The sequence below is a fragment of the Heteronotia binoei genome, chromosome 5 (genome assembly GCF_032191835.1).
Source record: "Heteronotia binoei isolate CCM8104 ecotype False Entrance Well chromosome 5, APGP_CSIRO_Hbin_v1, whole genome shotgun sequence".
In the NCBI taxonomy this organism is placed as follows: domain Eukaryota; kingdom Metazoa; phylum Chordata; class Lepidosauria; order Squamata; family Gekkonidae; genus Heteronotia; species Heteronotia binoei.
The window spans coordinates 144483363-144506657 of record NC_083227.1 but is presented as its reverse complement, the minus strand read 5'-3'; the positions used below and the strand labels follow the sequence as shown (position 1 = coordinate 144506657).

The 23295-nt window shown below is 41.8% G+C and overlaps 1 protein-coding gene across 2 annotated transcripts in view; it reads left to right on the top strand.

Moving 5' to 3' along the window:
- The first annotated feature begins 513 nt into the window (after positions 1-513).
- PRELID2 (PRELI domain containing 2) overlaps positions 514-23295 on the top strand; it is a 62210-nt gene continuing 39428 nt past the window's right edge. For both annotated transcript variants that reach the window (XM_060240543.1, XM_060240542.1), the window contains exon 1: positions 514-677. In XM_060240543.1, coding sequence (XP_060096526.1) covers positions 603-677 — 75 coding nt within the window. In that variant the 5' untranslated portion in view covers positions 514-602. The remainder of the gene's footprint in view (positions 678-23295) is intronic.

The following is a 23295-nucleotide window of genomic DNA, read 5'->3' as shown; positions in this document are numbered from 1 at the left end:
ACGTGCATGCAAATGAGAGTTTATATACGTTATAAAACTTTTGTTAGTCTGAGGCGCCACTGGACTTTGTCCTATAGGCGGAACGTTGCTTTCCCCCCAAACAGCGTCAAGGACTTTGGCACCTAAAACTGAAACAGGGAAAGGGGCGTGGGAGATGCCAGTTTAGCAATTGGACACTGAAAGGCCTTCTACGGTTCCAACCCCATTAATTTCCTATGTGGGAAATGCTTCCTTATGAAAACCTTATGCAAAACGGCGTTAATCATACCCGTAAATTGCGCGTTCTTTAGATGCATTTTAAAGCCAAGGGATAGCCATAGCTTGCCAGAGCTAGAAGACATTAGCACATGCGACCCGCTCCTTCTTGCCCCCCAATACTGTAGACAGAAAACGAAAGATTTATAACCGGTCCCCCCTCTACGACCAATAAAGAGGGGTTGGCTGAAGACTGTGAGCCCGCAGAGCGCTATCAAATTGTATTTAACTTGGCCGCGGGAGTTTGTGGCAGGAGGGGGAGGGGACGCAGCAGCCTGCGAGGGGCCTGGCCATCCAGCGTTGGGGAACAAGACTGCAGGCCGGGCAGGAACTCATCTGCTCCCGCCATGGGGGTGACGGTGGAGGCGCACACAGTTTACAGATACCCCTTCGAGTATGTGGTGGCGAGCTATCTCCGAAAGGTAAACGGCCCAAGGGCTTTCCCCCACCCCTGGGTTCGAGGGAGAAGGCCTTCGGTCCCCCTGGAATTTCCTCTCGTCTCCTCCGGCTGCCCTCTGCTCGGCTTTAAAGAGTGCACCGAGAAGACCAAGCCGAGGCGAATTCAGTTCCAGAAGCGGCCACGATGGCAGGCGGGCGCCAAGCCCTTGTCTCGTTTTGGCGCTGGCAACAATGCCGTCGTGGCCCGCCCCCTTTGCAGGGTCGGGGTTTCGTTAGAAGCTGGGTCGTTGAAAGGCTTTCGGAGAGAGGAGGGCTCATAAACCGGCTTTTTATAGCTCCCCCGCCGCCCCTTTTGAATCTTCGGTGTGTGGCTGTTTCCCTGCACTCCTCCGTGGCTGCAATTACGGCCTTACTCAAGTCATTAGCGAAACTATTTCTGTTGCTTGCAAGGGCCTGGGCTTGCGGAACGTGTTCCAATAGTGTCTCTGCTTCTCCGGTTTGCGCCTTGGGTTTTAGCTTCTCTCCCTCCCCTCCCCCCCCCCCCCCATCAGTTTTCTGTGTGGTAGATTACATCGTCTTTTACCATTCCTTGTTCCCCTTTAGTCTTTTGGAGGGGGGGGGGACTGGTCCCCTTCGAGGCTTGTCTTTTTCTGGCGTAGGTGTGTTGCATGTGAGCCTGCTTCTCGCCAGCTTTCTGTTTTGCATGCGTTTTCCCCCGCACATTTCCCCCAAGCAATTTGTCGTGGGTGTTGCAAGCCTGTGGCCCGTCTTTCGAATACCTTTTTTGGTTTTTCTTACGCATCCCCGTTCCCTCTAAGAGCCTTTTCAGATCTTATATTTTCCAGTTACTTATCTTCTCTCTCTCTCTTTGCCAGATTCCTGTGTCTCGTATACTTTCCAGAGGGCGTTTAGTACAGCCAGAAACAAATATGAAACAGCTTGTAAGGCTCTTGGGTACTTGGTTTATACTAGCCATGTCAAACTGCGTGTCAAACTGGCACTTGCCCTTTGCAGTATTAAAAAAAAATGCTTGCGAGTAGCGTTCCTTCCTTTATTGTGGTTTTATAAAGAATTAATGCAACACCTTTTCTGCAGAGCTTAAAGTGGATGTTGGGAGTAGACTTTGAAGGCCAGGCAGTAAAAGTAGGTTGGCTGGCCTTAAAATAGTTAAGGCAGGGGCCCCTTGTTTTTCTTTATGTTCCATTAAAAACCTTTGGGATGTATTTTCTTTTTTTGTTATTTAATATTTATTGAAATGAACAAGGAAAATAAAAATAAAATGGAAACATATATAACATCGATTACCACCCCTTTCCTCTTTACAACCTGCCACCATGGATACAAACATCCTTTATTAGCATAGGGCAATTATGGTGTCAATTCAGCCTATTCTGTTTCCAGCTCTATCCTCTTTACAGTTACTGACCATAATAGTACTAATCTGAATGTGTCTCTCTGCTTTTCCGATATGCCGTAAATTTCAAAAGGGTATAGATCTCCTTTTATTTTCAACCGCCAGTCTTGTAACTTGGTGGGTTTTTCCCCCATTGCTTGGCAAAAACCAACCTGGCCATAGTAATCCACATGTAAGGTGGGATTTATTTTCAAGAGCCATGTAGATGCCAGGAAGCACATGAGACACCTAGTGCCCATGGATGCCTGACAAGGGACTGCTGATTTAAGATTTAAAGTTCAAAACTGGCGTTTTGTACTTTGTTTGGAAGCCAGTTGGTAGCCAGTGCAGGTCACGTGAGACTGGCATTTAGAGATGTTGATTATTTGTCTCAGGCAAGGAGCTGTGTTCCCTTCGAGATGCTCTTCTCAAGTAGTCCCATGGTTACAGTCAAGCCTGGAACATTCAGGAACATAGTGCTGGAGCTGAACAATAGGCCATGTCTGTGAGGCATAACCTGCCATTTTAGTCTCTGTTGTCACTCTGTAGTTTTAGTTTTTATATATTCTAAATTGGTCTTTTATTGTTTTTTTTTTACTGTTGATTGTTTTTATGATGTAACCCACCCTGAGCCTGTCCTACAGGAAGGGTGGGCTAAAAATCAAATTAAATAAATGAATAAATAAATAAATATGACAGTTCCCAAACCACTAGAACCAGCAGAAAAGTATGACGTATTCCATAAGCAGGGAACTTGGCCTTGGTGCTTTATCAAACAGCCAGCTGTTGGCCAAGATAATTTCTCTGCTCTGTAAACCTGATTTCAAACGAGCAAATTCTTGCATCTTGTCGGGATTCTTCTGCCTCTTCATTCACTTGCCGTAGCTGTCAAACACTGGTTTAGAGAAGGCTGCAGCTGTTTCTCTGATTTAAAATAAAACTAGAGCAGGATGTTGCCAGCATATAGATGATGTGGCGATCCAAATAGCTGAACATTGTATCCCCGTGATATTTAATAGAAGTGACATGTTATGTCTAGATACATGCATTCCCCCCCCCCCCCTGATTTTTAACTAACGTAGCCTTGGAGAACTATAATTGTCATTGGGAAGGAAGAAATAATTGAGTTATTCTCCCCCTGCACTGAGCACTGCCTCTTTCTTACCACTCTTCCTGATTATAGCCTTCCAGTGATGTTTTTCAGTTTAAAATGCAGGATGGGGAAAGCTGCATGCATCTGCCTGTAGATGTTGTTTTGCAGCTAAATTCTACTGGCTGTGTGATAAGTCCCACTCTCCTTTTGTTTCTCTCTCTAAATTCAGTTGTAGAAGCTGCTTAATTATATATCTTCATAATGTGCTAACACTGACTTTATTGCCCTCTAGCTGTGACTTTTTAGAAATGAAATGGAAATTTTAAAAAATAATTACTGGTTCTCTTCCTGTTTCCCACTTAGCAACTAAGGGCAGGTGACCTTGTTTGATACTTCCTCGCTTTGCTCAAAAGGACAACAAAAGGACAAAGGGGGAGGGACGGTAGCTCAGTGGTAGAGCATCTGCTTGGTAAGCAGAAGGTCCCAGGTTCAATCCCTGGCATCTCCAACTTAAAAGGGTCCAGGCAAGTAGGCGTGAAAAACCTCAGCTTGAGACCCTGGAGAGCCGCTGCCATTCTGAAAAGACAATACTGACTTTGATGGATGGAGGGTCTGATTCAGTATAAGGCAGCTGCATATGTCCATATGTTAAAAAAAAACTTTTTCAAACAACAGACACTTTCCCCATTTTAAGGGCCTTTGTGTCTCGATTTGGTCTTCGCTTGCAGTATTATTTTTTATCCACAGTGATCTTTCTTTCTCAGTAGTGTTTGTTTCTGGTGAATATAAAAGAATATATCTCCTCATCTGTAAACTTTTTAGTGGAAGCCTATTGCCAACCCTGCTCTTATTGACAATTTCATTTTTTGATTTTTTTTTGTTGATAATTCCTTTATCTCAATATATTCATTTCTCTTGCTGCTTTTCTCTCAGCCATATTTTATCCTGACAACCCTATTCCATCCAGGAATTCAGTGCCATTTTGTCCTGTGGTGTTTTTTTTGAAAATTGACTGCCTTTCTTGTACTGTTCAACTCAGTTCCTGAACAACTCTTCACTTTAGTTTGCAGTCTGACTTCATTAAAATCAGTAGCAGATACATGCATTCCCCCCTCCCCCCCTGATTTTTAACTAACGTAGCCTTGGAGAACTATAATTGTCATTGGGAAGGAAGAAATAATTGAGTTATTCTCCCCCTGCACTGAGCACTGCCTCTTTCTTGGTTCAACTCAAATAAAGAACCCGATATAGAATGATCAGCCCTGCTGCACACATTTGGAGGGGAAAATCTCTCCTCTGTCCCATGCTAATCCACCACCATCAACAGTTATGGTTACTTCAGCTGTTGTTGAAGTTGAAGTTCATGGGGAAAGGATGCTTCTAAAAAATTGCTGGTACTAAGAAAGGCTGCTTACTGCAGACAGTGGTACTGAGGGACAACAGTGGTGGTGGCTTGTTCCGCTCTTTTTGCTCACCATGAATGTGTATGTTTAATAAACAGACCCCAGTATCTTTTGTGTTCCAGTTGACTCTTTTGCTCAATGAGACTTTTTCTTCCTTCTTCAGGCTGCTCTGTTCAATGAGACTTTTATTCTTCAGAATTCCAAGCAAGCAAAAATGGTTTACCTATCCAGTCATTCCCTTTCTCAGCTCTGGTTTGCACATGCAGGAGTATGAGACAATAAAGAACTGAAGTGGTAGAATGGACTGTACTCTTCAGACCACAAGTGGTAGATTGCACTGTTCCTTGCCGTAGACACACCTCTGTGCACATAGCAAACTAGGGAAGTAGGAAGCATGATCTTATCCATTCTCTTTGCTTGCTGTCTAGATTTTTTCTGGTTGCAGCACGTTTTTAAAATAAAAAAAGCAATCTTCTGTTTGCATTCTGAAGTGGTGCAGTTCATTCTGACACTTCAGCCTCCTGCATGTTTGAATCAAAGCCATGGTGAATGTCTCGGAAGAGGGATCCCCGTACTTTTGAGCCTATGGGCACCTTTGGGCTTCTGATACAAAGCTGCAGGCACAGCTACAAAATGGTTGCTGCAGGAGGTGGAGCCAATCATGGTAGTCATGAACACATAGAGGAAGCCCGAGTGCAGGGGTAATTTTAAAAAAAGTCACTGGGAAAGAGGAATACAACCAAGTCATTAGTGGCAGCTGTCACTGAAACATTATTTTAATCTGCACAGCCTATGAGATCTCTAGTGGCCCATTAGAAATCCTGCTTGGTATGAGACCAACAGAACCCCACCCACTGAAAACCCTTGGATATTAGGAAAAGTGTCAGTGGGCACAATGGTGCTCATAGGCACCACATTGGGGACCCCTGTCCTAGAACATTTCTCTTAGCTGGGCCTAATCCAAACATTCAGTGTTTAACAGTCTGATAACAGCGTTATTGCTGTAAAAAATTAAAAGAATAAACATTTCATTGGCTTTAGCTCACCGGTTCTGAGTGTTTGTAATCAGTTCAGAAATCCTTTTAGCGAGTGTTACTATTGAAACAACTTTGGGTTGCGCGTTGCAAATGATCAGTGCAATTTCACTTTTTGTTCAGTTCAAAGCAAGGCAAAAATGAGATGGAAAAGAAGAGATTTTGATTATCCTAGCTGGGATTTTCAAAGGTATATTGTATCTTTAAGTCCATTCAAGAATTCATACTGCAGTGTTTCTCTTGCGTGTGTTTCTCAGAAGTAAAATCCAGTGCATTAAATAGGATTTATGTGCTCAGGATTACAGCCTCAATGGATACGAATCCTACAGGGATAGCCCTGTTAGTTTGTTGAACAAAAACAAAATGAAGTTTTTGGCAACTTTGTGTAGCATGCAGCTACAATTATATACATTTTATGTGTCAAGAAGTATTGTTTTAGCTTCAAAGGAGTACAGATTACACAGCCTTTTCTGCCTTATTACACAACAGCTAAAACAAGGAATTTGATAGTTTCATATTCCCAAATCTCTGCAGTATGTCTGGGGGAAAAAAAATGACAAAACACTTGGGACTCTGATCCCACACAACAGTATTTATAACTCAGGTAAAGGGTAAAAGTAATGGTGAAAAATTCAGCCTGGCCCTGAGAGAATGAAAAACAGCTAAAACGTCACTTTTTCAGGAAATCATAACGCAGTGTAATCCCTTGAGGCTGAGAAATTCAGATGTTTTACCTTCAACTTGAATCTCACTGTGTAGAAATTGTACCCTCCCAGCTCTTAAGACCAGATTGTGGCTGCTAGGAAAACACTGTTCTCCTCTTGCCCGCACTACCTCTGTTGTGCTATTGTATGAAAGCTTGTGTATCAGGGTTTTGGGCACCTCCATAATGTATGAAACATCTCCCCTGTGGTGACTAATCTCACATTCAATTCCTGTATAATTTGTTTTTAATCCACTTGTTTTAAAACATATTTTAATTTTTAAAAGGAAGGGCAAGTTCTTCCACATGTCACAGTAGGATTGTGACTATAGCCCTTGACGTAGTGGTTAAGAGTGGTGGACTCTAATCTGGAGTACTGGATTTGATTCCCCACTTCTCCACTTGAAGCCAGACGGGTGACCTTTGGTCAGTCACAATTCTGTCAGAGCTCTCTCAGCCCCACCTACCTCACAGTGTGTATGTTGTGGGGAAAGGAAAGGAAGGTGATTGCATGCTGCTCTGAGACTTCTTGAGGTAGTGAAGAGCGGGATGTAAAATCAAGAGCAATTCCCCACTAGCCTTGTCCCGGTCTCACACTCCTCTTCACCCTGGGGTTTCCGTCACAAGCTGCCCCGGGGCTGCAACTCATTCAGCCTCTTTCGCACGGCAAGCAGAAACCAGTTTTTAGAAGATTTGACTTGTCGCGCGAAAGAGGCGGAGTGAGTTGCAGCCCTGGAGTAGCTTGTACGAAATCGGAAGGAAGTCCTGTGGAGAAGAGGAGTGTGAGACTGGGACAAGACTAGTGGGGAATCAGCTCAACTCTTCTTTGGTTCTTCCCACAGTTATTTTAAAGGGATCAGTCTTTCCTCTCACTGCAAAACCCCATTCCTTTCCATTTGGATTGTCATTTTACAATTTGGTCCGGTGTGAGGACCTTATTGGGAAAAGTTGCTTCTGTTGTTCAGAAAGAAAAAAATTGTACAAACTTCCATTTATACTATGACAAAAAACTGCCACTGATTGAGGAACAAACTGTGAAACTGAGGAAGAAGGGTTAAACCCAATTTACGTTCAGGCCTCTGATCTGAAGAACTGGATTTGGTTCCTCACTTCACCACATGAAGCTTGCTGGGTGACTGTGGGCCAGTCACAGTTATCTAAGGACTGCCTCAGCCCCATCTATAGATGAAGGAGAGATTGGTTTTATACCCCGTCCTTCACTTGGAGTCTCAGAGTGGCTTACAATCTCCTTCCCTTCCTCACCCCACCACAGAAACCCTGTGTGGTAGGTAGGACTGAGAGAGCTCTTTTGAGAACTGCTCTTGAGAGAACAGCTCTTTCAAGAACTGTGACTGACCCAAGGTCAAACCAGCAGCTGCATGTGGAAGAGTGGGGAATCGAACCTGGTTCTTCAAGTTAGAGTCTGCAACTCTTAAACACTACACCAACTGGCAATGCCAGCTTTGGGTTGGGAAATTTCTTGAAATTTTGGAAGTGGAGCCCAGGCAGGGTGGGGTTTGAGGAAGGTAGGCAGCCATGGAGTCCACCTTCTAAAACAGCCATTTGCTCTAGGGGAACTAATCTCTGTAACCTGGAGACCAGTTGTAATTCCAGGTGAGCTCAAGCCCCCATCTGGAGACTAGCAACCCTACCTACCCACCTCATCGGGTGCCTGTCGTGGGGAGTGGAAGGGAATATGGCTGTAAGCCACTTTGAGATTCCTTAAGGTGGAGAAAAGCAGAATATAAAAATGTACTGTTCTTCTTTCAGTGTCTTGAAGAATCAGCTGCTATTGACCAATTTTGAAGCTAACAATTACTACTACCAACCTGTGTTCCCTCTAAGCTGGGTTAGTGTGAGCTAGCTCAGTTTTTTACTCTCTGGCTCACACATTTTTGTCTTAGCTCAGGAAGAATCGCCTCAGAGCAAACCAATTTATGCAGTAGCTCACAACTTTAATGCCAGTAGCTCACAAAGTAGAATTTTTGCTCACAAGACTCCACAGCTGAGGTCTATAACTTTATTTATCATAAAATTCTGGAAGCTTGGCATTATAACTGATTTCTATTCCTCTGGGAAAGAGATTGCTTCAAATAGATTTTATGGTATGTTGATCTTTATTGGGTACAGTTTTTTAAAGCTATACTTAATCTTTCATATTAAAAAATGAGCTCTTTCATTGTCCTGAATAAGTTAAATTATAATCATAAGTGTATCATGTTTTGTGTAGGTCTAGATTCTTCAGCCAAATTCAAAATATCATCTTAAAGTTGTTTTCTTGCCCCTTAATTTATGCCTCTTTTTTGTAAATTTTTTTGGAATTTTTTTGTAAATTTTGTGTGATGTGTTTGATGAAGAAGAGTAGGTTTTTATACCCCATTTTTCTCTACCAGAAGGTACCTTGGGCTGGGTTCAGACTGGCAGTTTAAGCCAAGGGATGTTTCACAGACAGATTAAGAAGTCCAAACACGCACATCTGCTTCCCATCCAGCTGCCTTACTCACCCCATCCTCTGGCATCTCTGAGGCGGCTCAAAAAGTGGTAGCATATTATTCTGCTGAATGTCATCCGTCTTTCTTTGCATCTGAATGCAGGAGCATGCAAGCAAGGCGGATTGGTGGTGTGAACCTGCCAATTCATTCTAGGTGCTCACTGTTTTGTTTTGTTTTTAAACTGCCCAGAGCACACCAGCTTATGTGCATGACCACTTAAAATGTATGGAAAAAAAGGAAACTCAAGCTGTGGCAAGGGAAACTCAAGCTGTGCAACAACTCGAGTAGAACACTCCAGTAGAACACGGCACTTGAGCTCGAAAGATTCTACAAACCCTAATGTGCAACAACTGTCTGAATGTGCAAAAGTGCCTCCCACATGGGAAATGGGTGACTTGCGTGGGAGCATTTGATTGGGATTCTGGTGTGCCTGAAGCTGCCAGCCTGGGCCCAGCCTTGGAGTGCCTTACAATTGCCTTCCCTTCTTCCTCACAACAGGCACCTTGAGAGGTAGGTAGGGCTGAGAGGGTTCTGAGAGAGCTGTGACTGGCCCAAGGTCACCCAGTCAGCTTCATGTGGAGGAGCAGAGAATCATATTTGGTTCTCTAGATCAGAGTCTACCGCTCTTAACCACTGCACCACACTGGCTCTTGCGTTTGCTGCTGTTTGCTGTTTAGCATCCTATTTCAGTTTGTATAGTTTGCCTATGGATAACACTCTTCCTTTTAAACTGCTGAATTCTCTACTTGAAAAGTGAATACCTGCTGATATATATATATATTTTTGCTATATGTTTTTGTTGTTGCTGACGGTAAGTGGAGGGAAATAAATACATTTTCAGAAATAGCAGCACATAAAGAGGTAACAATATTAATCAATAGTTTCACACCGTGCCAGCACTATCGCGAAAAGAAATTTGTTCATCCTTTTCAATGGAACAAAGCAGGAAAATTGGCATCACATCAGGCGTCAGGATCTAGAGTAGCACACTTTTAGCTCTTCACGTCAAGCAAGGCTTTCATCTTTTCCCCAACTGTGGACCTGCCTGCTGCATCACAGACATGCTTCTCTTTAACCTCAGGGATCTTCAAAAGCAGTTTGGTGTTTAGTGGGATAGAGGAGAGGAAGGAAGATTAAAGGCCTAAGAGGTGTGTATGTGAAATATTTTTCCCCACATGAAGCAGAAGCGTGGGCCTACCTTTACCTTAATTTTTTTTTAATAACATGACATTTTTGGGTTGGGGAGTTGCATTTGATTTATTTTGTTCGATTTATATCCCGCCCTCCCTGTGGAAGCCGGCTCAGGGCGGCTTACATGTTCATGTAAATACATGTGATATAAAATTGCATTAAGACGTAAAAACATAAAACTCAAAACATTTCCAGTGCTATAATGATCTTTAATTTTTTTCTATTCTGTTGTTCCAGCTGGGGGTGTGGGGGTGTGACCTCTGGTGACTGACCCCTACCGGGGGGGGGCTGGAGGATATTCAGAGAGGTGTCTGAATAAAGCCTGCCCCTGCCTCCCAGCTCTGGTGTTCCAAGGAGGTCTCCTGTCCAAATACTTGCCAGAGTTGACCCTGTTTAGCTTCTGAAATCTGATGAGATCAGGCTTGCCTGGATTATCCAGGTGAGGGTGATAGCATGGCACTTTGCAAAGCAATTAATTTTTTTTAGGCAAATGTGAAATTGTAATCTTTCTTATGATCGATCCAAGTGGGCAGCTGTGTTGGTCTGAAGCAATAGAACAAAGCAGTAGACAAGCCGCACCTTTAAGACCAACTAAGTTTTATTCAGAGAGTAAGCTTTCGTATGCTCTAAGCAGACTTCATCAGGCAATATTGGAATGGCAAGCAGCAGTTCTTCATATAAGTGGGCAGTGAGTTGGTATGTAGAATCATGGGAATGTTTTTAGCAGATTAAAAGAATCACAAATTGGAGTCTGTGTTTGTTAGTTAATGTTAACGTTGGAGGGTGATAAAAAGCAGATTGATGTAGGTCAGGTGTGAAGTCCCATAAATCTGGGTAAGATTGGCAGTTTATCTTATTACATATGCTAACCCATCCTCCACTGTATTTTAATGTATTCCTTTTTTTCTAATGGCAAACTATAATGATGTTATAACCTCTTGAGTAACTATGCCCTCTATTTAAACCCAAAACAAACAAAGCCAGAATCTTTGGCTTTGGATTCAGAATTGAAGAACTTTGGAATTGAAGCACTTTGGCTTTGGAATTGAAGCACTTTGTGTCTTAAGTATCTGATGGAGTGTCATAGTTGATGGGCACTTATCCCTTTGTAACTCTGAAGATGAGATAACTGCTTTGGTATTTTACCTATAACAGACTACAAAAGACACATTATTTTCTCATTCAGCCCAGAATGGGTAAGCAAAGCCTTTACAGAATCTGGTAGCACCAGCGGGACTATGTCATCCACATTCACAATGTGTATTTTTCCTTTTAGAAATACACCTCCCCCATTACGGCTGCCATCCTCAAATATTTCAAAATTTAATTTCTGTTCTCCTTCAGAATTTGGATAGTTCCATACATTTCTGCAGTTTACCACAAGATGGCATTAAATCATTTTGGAGGAGATGGTATAGTTAAAGGAATTTTGTGGTTTTGAAAACTGTTAACAGCATTCACTGGTAAAGCAGAACTTTCAGCCAAGCTTATTGATCTGTATTTTCCCCATATACAAAGCATATACCTACCAAGTAAGTCAGAAGTAATTTACCACTCTCTGTGCTGTTTAGACAGATTCTTTCTCCCTTTTAGTCCATGCTCAGTGGCCCATTTTCTTTACATATAAAACTTTAAGCTTCAGTTGTTATGTTGTAGAGTCAATGATTACCCTTGACTGGTGTGGAATGGAGATGGGAAACATTCATTGTTTCCTCTTTTCCTTGCACATAGTATGACCGGTCCTGTGTGTCTGTATAGCCCATATGTACAACATGGATGCAGTTTAAGATGTTGCCTTTCTAAAAAGGGATATGAATGTTGCACCTGATAGCATTATCTGAACCACATCGCTGTAAGTATCATAGAATCATAGAGTTGGAAGGGACCTCCAGGGTCATCTAGTCCAACCCGCACAATGCAGGAAACTCACAAATACCTCCCCCTAAATTCACAGGATCTTCATTGCTGTCAGATGGCCATCCAGTCTCTGTTTAAAAACTTCCAAGGAAGGAGAGCCCACCGCCTGCTGAGGAAGCCTGTTCCACTGACAAACTGCTCTGTCAGGAAGGTCTTCCTAATGTTGAGCCGGAAACTCTTTTGATTTAATTTCAACCCATTGGTTCTGGTCCTACCTTCTGGGGCCACAGAAAACAATTCTGCATCATCCTCTATATGGAAAAGGAAAGGCCCCCTGTTTAAGCACCAGTCGTTTCCAACTCTGGGGTGATGTTGCTTTCACAATGTTTTCACGGCAGACTTTTTACGGGGTGGTTTGCCATTGCCTTCCCCAGTCTTTTACACTTTCCCCTCAGCAAGCTGGGTACTTATTTTACTGACCTCGTAAGGATGGAAGGCTGAGTCAACCTTGGGCCGGCTACCTGAATCCAGCTTCCACTGGAATCCAACTCAGGTTGTGAGCAGAGAGTTCAGACCACAGTGCTGCAATATTGCTGCTTTACCACTCTGCACCACGGTGCCGCTAATGACAGTCCTTGAAGTACTTGAAAATGGTGATCATATCACCTCTCAGCCATCTCCTCTCCAGGCTAAACATGACCAGTTCTTTCAACCTTTCTTAATAGGTGTTTTTTGGGGTATACAGTGGTTGCAGACATTCTTGCACACAGTGTTCTTGGAGGGATGGGGCCTTGGCTCTAATTCATCACAACTGGTTTGTTGAAAGCAAGATTACATCTATATAAAAGCCTGTGCTGATTCTCCAGTAGTCTGTGCAGACATCATAGAAGAATCGTGCAGACGTCCAGCAGACATCATAGAAGAATTGTGCAAGAATTGTGTGGCATAGTTCATGTTTGAAAATGACTGGTTATAGTACACAGTTTGAAGTCCTTCTGATCACGGCCAGTGCATCCCAGTAGGCCAGGTAGGCGGTGCCCCTTCCCTGCCATGCTTGCCCTTGTTGCCACCTGCCAGGAGTGCTGCGGCCTGTGAACAGATGGTGGAGAAGGGGCACAGGGAGCAAGGGAAGGCAGGCTTCAAGGAGCATACATGCCGCCCACCACTTTCACCTTCCTGGCCTGTGCTTCTGGGGGAAACACAGATCTAGGAAGGTGAGAGCGGTGGGGCAGTGTCCTACCGTCACCACACTCATCCTCACCGCCACGAGGGCAGGGGAGTCAGGGGCCCTGGGGCACCAGAAACCATTATCTGGGCTTGCTTCTGATATATTTTGGAGGAATTCCCTCTTGCTATCTAGCCAGTTGTGAATTCCGTCCAAAATTATGAAGACTCTAGTGGAATTTCACCCAGTTTTTTCAGGTATCATTGAAATAATGAATTACCTTTAAAAGAAAAGACTTGTGGGATACTCTTCCACATCTAAAGGGACTGAAAACATTACATACTGTTGTGTACCCCAGAGTAAAACATATGGAATGACTCAGAGCTATACAAAGAGAAGATCCCTCTACATACTCACTACCAGGCATCTGACTTCAAATTATATTTGAAGTCAGCACTTGTTATTTGGTTCACAGCAGTAATTATAATTACATTGCACTTCCAACCCATGACATTCTAAGTTCCCTTAGACAAAAACAAAACAAAAAGCACCTTAGTGGCTATATACCACGAATAAGGCTAAGAATAACGACATAGTTTTACGACAGCCAAACTAGATATCATTTTGAGGGGATATAGTGAACAAACAGATGCGTAGCCAATATAAAACAGAGGTGCAGTTGATTGGGGATTCAGTGGGTCTGGAAAGTCAGACTGTGCTGGGTAGGGTTGCAAGACCTACAAAAAGTCACATGCCACATGTGCACTTTTGAGAGTACTTGTTGAGTCGTATTTGGATTGCTAACTATAGCCAGCTTGGATCGGTAGACAGCAACCCTTCAGAGAGAAGCTAACCTGACCACAAAAGGTAGGCTCAGATGAGCTGGCTGCTGCAGTGGTCTTTTGGTTATAATAAAGCTACTCCTGGCTGAGATGTGCTGTGGCAGTTAGACAATACCTGCCTGGCAGCCAGCATGGGCACACCACACCTGCATGTGCATGATCACACAGCTAGAAGTGCTCCACGGAAGCATGGCAGGACTTTGCTACTGGAAACTTCTGTTTAACATGTTGCTGAGGCATCACAGCATGAGGTAGGTGAGAGTGCACTGTGGGGGAAGTGCATGTGTGATCATGCCTCTTTAATCCAGAGATGGGGGTGGCTATAGTGGGCCAAACAAGTCCGTCTGATTGTACCCAGTGATGCACACCCTGGTGACATAGAGACTGGAATACTGGAATGTGCTTTATGTGAGGATGTCTTTGAAAAGTTCTCACAAATTTCAGTTGGCTCAAATGTGCCTGTCTGATTAGGGTTGGCCAATGTGAACACATTAAAGCAGCTAAAATTCCAAGGCCGGTTCAAAGTATTTTAAGTTTTAAAATGTGTGGGGCTAGGGAGCCAACAGAGTTTCTCCATTATTAACCTAGTCCCCTGTTGATGTGAATTTGCTTCATATTATGCCGCCAACAGGGCTTTACAGGCATGCTCACATGACAAGGCCTTCTTAGAAAAAGCACCAAAATTCCCTCCCCTGCGGATCCATAGCCAAACAATAACCACAAGTGGCATCAGGCATGAATAAACAGAATCAAATCAGAATGACGCCGGCGGATCTGCAGGGATTTCGCACCAGAAGCGCCGGCGCACCCAAAAGAGCCGGCGACTTCCGTCGCGAAACCAGCTCAAACGGAAACCGCCAAGAAGCAGGAAAACGTTTGAGCGTGAGGAGGAGGAGATCCGCCGGCGTGAGGAGGGTGGTCGCACCACTTGAAGGTGAGTGCGAAATGTCTTATGAAAGCTTGGATTCTAACCTGTATAGCACAGGCTAGCTGTCTTGTCAGATCTCAGAAGATAAGTGGGATTAACCCTGGCTAGTATTTGGATGGGAGACTTCTAAGGAATACCAGGGTTACTAAAAAGTGGCAGGAAATGGCAAACCACCTTGAGAATCGCACAGGGTCGCCATAAGTCAACTGTGGCTTGACAGTCGAACTTCAACAACTTGAAAGCCTGATGGTTTTATGTGTTGGATTGATTTAAATATAAATGAAATCAGTTATTTTAAACAATTAACTGAATTAATTTGGAAACAGTTTAATATACCTTGTTTTAATTGCGTTGTGATTTTTTTCCCCTCTCTAAGTCACAGTGGTAGTTTTCTCTGAAAAATGGCATATCAGTTTTTTTTTTTAAAATACAAATGTGGTATATTGTCCAGAAAAACACTAGGAAAAATTGAAAGGAGTTCTAGGCTACTGTATATTCTGTCTTTCCTCCAAGGAGCTCAAGGTGGCATATATGGTTCTTCTGTCCCCATTTTATTCTCAACAACAATGCTGGGAAGATGGCTAGCCTGAGAAAGAACGACAGCCCCTAAATTTCATGGCAAAGAGGGATTTGAACATGTGTCTCCTAGGTTTCAGCCTAAGACAGGTGTGGACAAGCTTGCTTAATGTAAGAGCCACATTGAATAAATGCCAGATGTTTGAGAGCCACAAGACATGAACAAATATTACATACATGCTAAGCACACTTACTTGAGATTAGGCCTGCATTAAGTTATTCGCAACCTCCAGAAGCCACACAATATGTGTGAAAGAGCCACATATGGCTCCTGAGCCACAGTTTGGCCACCTGTGGCCTGAGAAGTCATTCTACCACACTGTCTCTATGAGGGAAACATTCTGTCTTCCTAATATGCTTTAACGACCAAAATGAATTGAGAACTCTGCAGCAGAAGTAAAGTGTGCCAGAATCTATCTCCTGTCCTAAGGATGATGAAAAGGAAACTGAACATTTCTGTCTGTTGCGGCACTTGATGTTAGTTTATCTTACATGTTCTGCTGGACTTTCTTCCCATTTGGCTGGGTATTTTGATAGTGGAAGTACACACTGGATCGTAGCAAGTCCTAATGCAATTCCTTGAAGACCTGGGAATTTATACAGAGGTTTCACTTCAGATTTAGAAGCTTTGAGTGGCAGTTGATTTTTTTTTATGATACAAGTTCCCAAATTTCTGCTACACAAAAAGGACAGACCTTGCGCACATTGTACACAGAGCCACTTCTACTAAGCAGTAATATATTCCTTCCTTTTTGTATTTTCTGTAATGTGCTGAGGGTATATAAAAAAGGAAAGCCATACCAGGTGTTGAAGAGCATGATATGAAAACTAATATGACTAATAGTTAAACCATGTATCTGCTCATAAGTGCATAACTCCTTTATACTAGGCTCTGCACAAATTGAGTCAGTTTGTGGCTAAATACTTGGGTAATATCGTGTGCTGTTTAGTGAGAGATTTATGCAAATAGCTTTTTTGGTTTCACACCAATGGGTCTTACATATGAGAAGATGCATTGATAATGTAATTACGCTATCACTTGCCATTTGAAAGCAGCAAGCTGCATAGAAACATCAGATTTAACTGCCATATAGTAATGTTTACAATCTTATACTTATAAAAGTATTCTTGGAATGGATATAGTGATACATATTGTAGCTAGTATCTTGCAGGTTTTATTGTGGTTTTCCTCCTTCCATAATTTGTGATGCCTTTGTGTATCTAGATTGTATAATCATTGGGTTGTATCCAACAGATTGTTTGAGAGGGTGGAAGGATATCTGCCTGTGGAGCACAACTTCCTTACTTCCCCCCTCCCTCCCTCTACAGCTCTAAATCCCCCCTCCAAGTGGAGCAGCATTTGGGGGAACATTTTGGCTGCAACAGGCAGGAAAGTAGCACTCTATTGAGGCATGGCATAACTCACTATACTACTGTTTTAGATTTAATTTCTTTGTCATCCGTCTTCATTCCTCTCTGAGGGGCAGGGAGAGTCTAATGACTTCCTTCATTCATTGTCTCTCTCACATAACATGCAGTTATATTCAAGACTACACTAATTAGGGTTGCCAAGTCCAATTCAAGAAATATCTGGGGACTTTGAGGGTGGAGCCAGGAGACATTGGGGGTGGAGCCAGGAGCAAGGGTGTGACAATCATAATTAAACTCCGAAGGGAGTTCTGGCCATCACATTCAAAGGGACCGCACACCTTTTTAAATGCCTTCCTTCCATAGGAAATAATGAAGGATAGGGGCACCTTCTTTGGGGGCTTGTAGAATTGGACCCCCTGGTCCAATTTTCTGGAAACTTGGACGGTGTTTTGGGGAGAGGCACTGGATGCTATACTGAAAATTTGGTGCTTCTACCTCAAGCAACAGCCCTACAAGAGCCCCAGATACCCATGGATCAATTCTCCATTATTTCCTATGGGAATAAGTCTCCATAGGGAATAATAGAGTTTGCAGCAGACACTTCCCTCCCCCCCCACTTTTTGATTACCCTGAAGCGGGAGGAGGGCCTCCAAACCAGGGGATCTCCTGCCCCCACCTGGGGATTGGCAACCCTACTACACTTGTACATTAGACATTCTTTAACTGTGGTGTGGTATATTTGGTTTATGTTGGAAAATGCATCTAAGCAAATGAGAGCAATCTTAACTGTTGAGATCACAAAGTGATTGGAAGATAATTCTGTAGGAGTGAAACTAAACTACGAGGTGGCGGCTCTTAGCCTCCGAATGGTGAAGTGATCAAGAATGGGACAAAATCAGGTTTATACCATCCTCTTTGTACCTTTTTGTACCTTGTGTTTTGTGTTATTATGCCCTGCTACTACTACACATCACCAATTTCGTCTTTTAGGGTTCTCAGAAAGCTTTATACCAAGTTAGTAGTACCCAAGTATCTGCTGGCCTGCTCCAGCTAACGCATGAACTACGTATTAAGCTTTGTGTATAAACAGTGCCACAAATAGCCTTACGCTGTCATGGTTACGTATCAGATGCAAAGTAGGTATTCCTGCTTTCGAACAAATTCAGCATATTTACACATCTTGTTCTTTATAGTAACCTAATGTGCAAAATTGACGATGTGTTAAGTAAACGAATTCCTATGAGAAGGCATCCCCCCTCCTGCACTTCACTCTTTGATTTTGAGGTGCAACCTGAGAAGTACCATTTAAGTCTCAGCAGCACAATGCCAGGGAGTTGATGAGCACTGAGAGATTCAAAACATACTGTGCTTCTTGAAGGAATTATGACTGAGAATGCAAGCTGATATAAAATTACCATTCACGTTGTACCTTGGACTCGAAAGATTTGAATTGTCAAGTTCCGTATTACAATATCAAAAGCCAGGTGTTCTCTCTTTAAAAAATAATTGATTGCAAGGCCTTGCATTCTGTTCAGAGACAGGTCTAGGGTTGCGAAGTCTAACTCACAAAATACCTGGGGACTTTGGGGGTGGGGCCCAGGAGACTTCGGGGGTGGAACCAAGAGACTTTCCCATTCCCTAAAATAAATAAAGATACAGCAGCACAGTTCCCCTGAATACAGTTTTCATTTCCCCAGCAGCTGGCTGCACTATCATTCTCTGTCTCTTTCACTCACACACACACACACAGAGCAGCCAAAATAAGAGCAAACTGTCCCAGCATCTCCTTAAGCCTTCCGAGGTTTGAAGGCCCATAGAGGCTGTTGGGCAGGGCTTCCCCCCACTGGCCAGCTGACTGGGAGTGGGAAAAAGCCTGTCAAACCAGGAAATCCCCCACTGGGACCTGGGAATTAGCAAGCCTAGACAGGACAGACAGTAAAGTACTATGAATTGCAACTTCCAGTATACAAATATTTTAAAAGTAGGTTCGCATAACCATTTTCTTTCACAAGCTCCCAGTTATGCCCTGGTGAAATTTCAACCACAGATGACATTGTTGTCCATGAATATGACATCTGGATTATTCAAGATTCTGTTGTATTTAAGCTGGGACCTAGAAGACAAGCTGCTGGTGGAAAGTTCCCTTCTCATTTGGTTACTGCTTGAAAGTCCCTTGTTATGATAGATTACACATTTGAAAACCATACTTAATATATTTTGAGTAGTCATGTTGAAGTTTAATTAGCTAATCAAAGTCTACTGATCAGAAATAGTTCTCCTCCTTAAGATTTTTTAAAATCTTAAATAGCCAGAGGAATATACATTTAGTTGTTTCCTAACCTATTGAGAAATACAATGGAGGGCGCGGCGTCGGAGCCTTCTAAGATGGACGCCTAGAGTACTTGCTCTGCTTCCCCCTTTTACCTCAACTCATCTAACTCACACAAGCCAGTATATCACCTCTAATAAACATGAGTAAAACATCAATTGGAAAGTCCACAACAACCCCTGCAAATAATAAGGGGATCAAGGACTTTTTTACAATAAAAACTCCAGCGACAACTCAGAACACGAACCTGAGGAGCGAAGACGAAATGGTGGCTGAGGGAACATCTGCTTTCTTGCCCACCCCTGTTCCTAATGAGATGACCCTAAAAATGATGTTTAGCAATTTTGAAAAGAAAATAACAGATAACATGTCAGCAATAATCAAACCTCTGACAGATCAGTTTGCCTCATTTCAAATCGCACTCGAAAATGTAAGTAAAGCTGCGGGTAGTGCATGGGAAATCGGGCTGGCTTTACAGGAAGATGTAAAAACACTGAAGGCTGAAAATATTACTCTTAAAGAGAAAGTACTCTCACTAGAATCCTCTTCACGCCATTCCAATTTGAAATTTAGGTGTTTTAAAGAGGACTTAAATAATAATCAAGCTCTCCCAAGCTTTATTGCAGAATGTCTAGCGAATGTATTAGATCTGGAAGACGATATCGCTCCTTATATTTCTGCCGCCTACCATCTCGGTTCCCCTTCATGAGCAGCAATCAGAGGCCCAAGAGACATATTAGCAAGCATTCCAGATCAGAGGGTCAGACAAAAAATACTTGAGTTAGCAAGGAGTCGGGGTGGCCTTCCTTTCAAAAATGACTATTCATGTATACCCAGACTTACCACAGGACGTATTGAACTGGAGATGTGAGATGAAACCCATCACAGAAGCCCTATGTGCAGCTAAAATTCGCTATAAATGGCTTCACAACAAAAAGATGCAAGTCACTTTTAAGGACAGACTGTACTATGCTGAGAGTTTAGAAGCTGGTTATGCACTACTTAACTCTATTCATGTTCCAGTACCGATGGATTCCTCCAAGCCTTCACACAAACGGAAAATGCCAGCATCACCAATGAAAGATGCCAAACTGAACATTAAATAAATGCATTAATCTAATACTTATGACTGATACTTAACAATAGACATATATGTTTCAAATTTTAAAGATAACATTTCATATAGGCTGGTTTGTGCCCAATAATACATGTTTTGTTTAAGCTTGGCTGATGAGTTGGGGGGAGGGGAGAGGGAGATCTCTCTTAGCCTTGTTTTTTGTTTACAGTCTTTTAGTATTGGAGAATTCTCCATTAACTGCACCCTGGGAAACTGGATACAGTTAAGTGAGACTGTTAAACTATTTATATACTAGATTAAGTCATTTTACCTGTTTTAAGTGTTAAAAGGGGGGGGGGAGGAGTGGATATTATAATAAATTGCTAACCACTCATTATATATTCTGCATTAATTAAGCTCAATTTCATTTTATTCTTAACATAATAGATTCCTGTATCTTCTTATAACTGCTTGTTTAGTGAATTAATTAATATTATTATTACTTAATTTCATTCTTTCTGATCTCTAAATCACAATATTACTGATTACTTGTTAAAACAGGGTTTGGGTGGGAGGGAGGGAAGTTCAATAATTTCGTTTCTTATTAATTAAATATAATATTTATAAATATTTATAAATTAAATTGTATATCATAATATAAGGAGTTTTAACGATTTTAAAGTGTCAATCAATTTTTTATTCACTGATTAACTGTTTTTTAGCATTCATTATTGGAATTAATTACTCCTATTCATTGTGTGTATTTTAATACAGCCTAAATTCAACAAATTAATTTATTTATTGGCTCCATATTTATTGGTAATATTAAATACATCAGCTTTCGTGACACCGATAGCTTCACCTTCAACTATAATATTATATTACAATTTTCACTACGCAATAACATTTTATTTTTTGTTTACAGATAAAAGTAACACTTCTCTTAAGTTGCTGCTCAGCTATCACTGCCATTCTAGTACTAATTCAAAGTAACAGCAACTACAAGAAAGGTAAGACCACGACTAGCACAGTGCTTTTCTTATTCATTTTTTCCCCTTCTGTTTTTCTCTTCCTCTCTCTTTATATTCACTTACTTATATAACTTTATTCTGCATCAATGAACACTTTGCTACAATGCCTCCTATTTTGAAAATTATTTCTCTAAATGTCCACGACCTTAACAACGTTGTTAAGAGGAAATGCATCTTATCAAACCTAAAAAAACTTAAGACAGACATAGCTCTATTACAAGAAACCCACCTACACTCTCCTGCACAACCAGCTCTCAAATCTCTGGATCCAACATCAGTATCACGCAATTGGAAATTCCAAGTCACGAGGGGTCTCGATATTAATATCTAAAAACATCAGATTCCAACATCATTCATCAAAAATTGACCCCAAAGGCCGTTATATCTTCATTAAAGGCCTATTTGATGAAGAGCTAGTTGCAATTTGTTCTATATACTCACCCAATGAAAATCAACTGTGAGAACTTCCGGTTTCGGTGGCTTGCGAGTGAAAGCGGCTCGGACAGTCACGTCCAGAGCCGCTTTCAAATTGGGTCGTTGAGGGGTCACCCATCGAAGGTTGACTCGACTCTGGGGCCCAGGAAGGGTCCCAGAAGGCAAGGGAATCAGAGCGGTGGATTGGGAATGTCAGGGGAGGCGGCTGCTTCCCAATCCCGCTTTTCCCCAGCATCAGCGTCCTGATTGCCATTTTTAAATGGCCAAAGAGTCAGCCACCGGTTTTCTTTTTTCTTTCTTTTTTCTTACACACTACATTTTGGTTCTTCAAGCCTTATGTCTTCAAGACTAAGGACACCGATCTTCTCAATATTGTAAGTGTTTCCCCATATTTTTGTTTGGATTGGTGGCAAGTTGCAGGGGAAAAAAGAGAATCAGGAACAGATTTCAAGTAAGGCAGGAGACTGAGAAAGGGGGGTGGAGAACTCTCCCTCTTTCTTTTTCATGGTTTGTAAAAGTCTGTCTAATCTGATATATTGAAAATACCTGCAGCAAGAGATTGCATCATTCTGTAATGGATAGTTGAACTTAACTGATTTGTCTTAAACTTGCTTTGGGAGATGAAAATGTTTTGCTTCTTGGGGAAGATGTTTGCTGACAAGTGCACTTGGATGAGAAAGTTGGCTGGTTTAAAAAAACTTTGAAGTGCAAGTTCAAGTGCTTTGACTGAATTTATAAATACTTTAAGAAACTATTAAAAGCTGGTGGGTACCTTATATTGATTTTAAGACACAGCAGGATCTTTGGTTGCAAGAAGAGCATTTTGTAATTTTTTTTAAAAAAAACCTGGATTTCTATCTGTTTTAGTGGATATAATCATTTTAACTGGTATTTCATTTTTTATTTTTGTTTCTGTGTACATTTGTGGTTGGATTATTTTTTTGATATGATTTTAAAGACTTTTGGATTGGGATTTCGTTTTTTGTGCACCTATATGTTTTTATTTTTGGATTTGCTGGTTTTTTTCCTTTTTGTCTGGATTACTGATTTTCTGTCTGTTTTGGGGGGTCATGCTTGGATTACAAATAGCGTAATCAGCCCTGGATTACAGATTTATATTTTGTAGCCTCTGCATCTGGATTATTTACCTTTTGTTTTATGCATTTGTTCTTTTTGTCCTTATTTTTGTGACTGTTGGGTTTTTTTTTCCATTCTTATTTGGATTACTGGTTTATAGTTTGAATTTGGGTCACATTCTTGTATTACAAATAGGGTAATCAGCCCTGGATTACAGATTTATACTTTGCAGCTTTTATGCCTGGATTTTAATGGAAAGACCTGGCGCTGATTTGGATTACAATTGAACTAGCTTTGCTTCATATAATAGACAATGGCTGCAGCTTCAGTGAACTGAACGGAATTGTTTTCTCTATTGACTATCTACTGTGGTGAACTGAAAAGGGGTGTTTATTATTATTTTTAGTATTGTTTTGACTAACACAAACTGTTGATAGAAGTTAGAAGGTTGTTTTCATTTTTGAACTGCTTTATAATAAGGATATTCTTTGGTGGAGCGTAGCTTATCTGGTACAAACAGGAACACAGAGTTTCAAAACAAACTGGGAAGATGTGCCATTGCATTTTTGCTTGTGAGTGTCTTTATTTTAACGAGTGGTCCCAAGGAAATGGACCTGGTAGATGTATGGAGAACAAGATATCCCAACTCTAAAGATTTTACTTA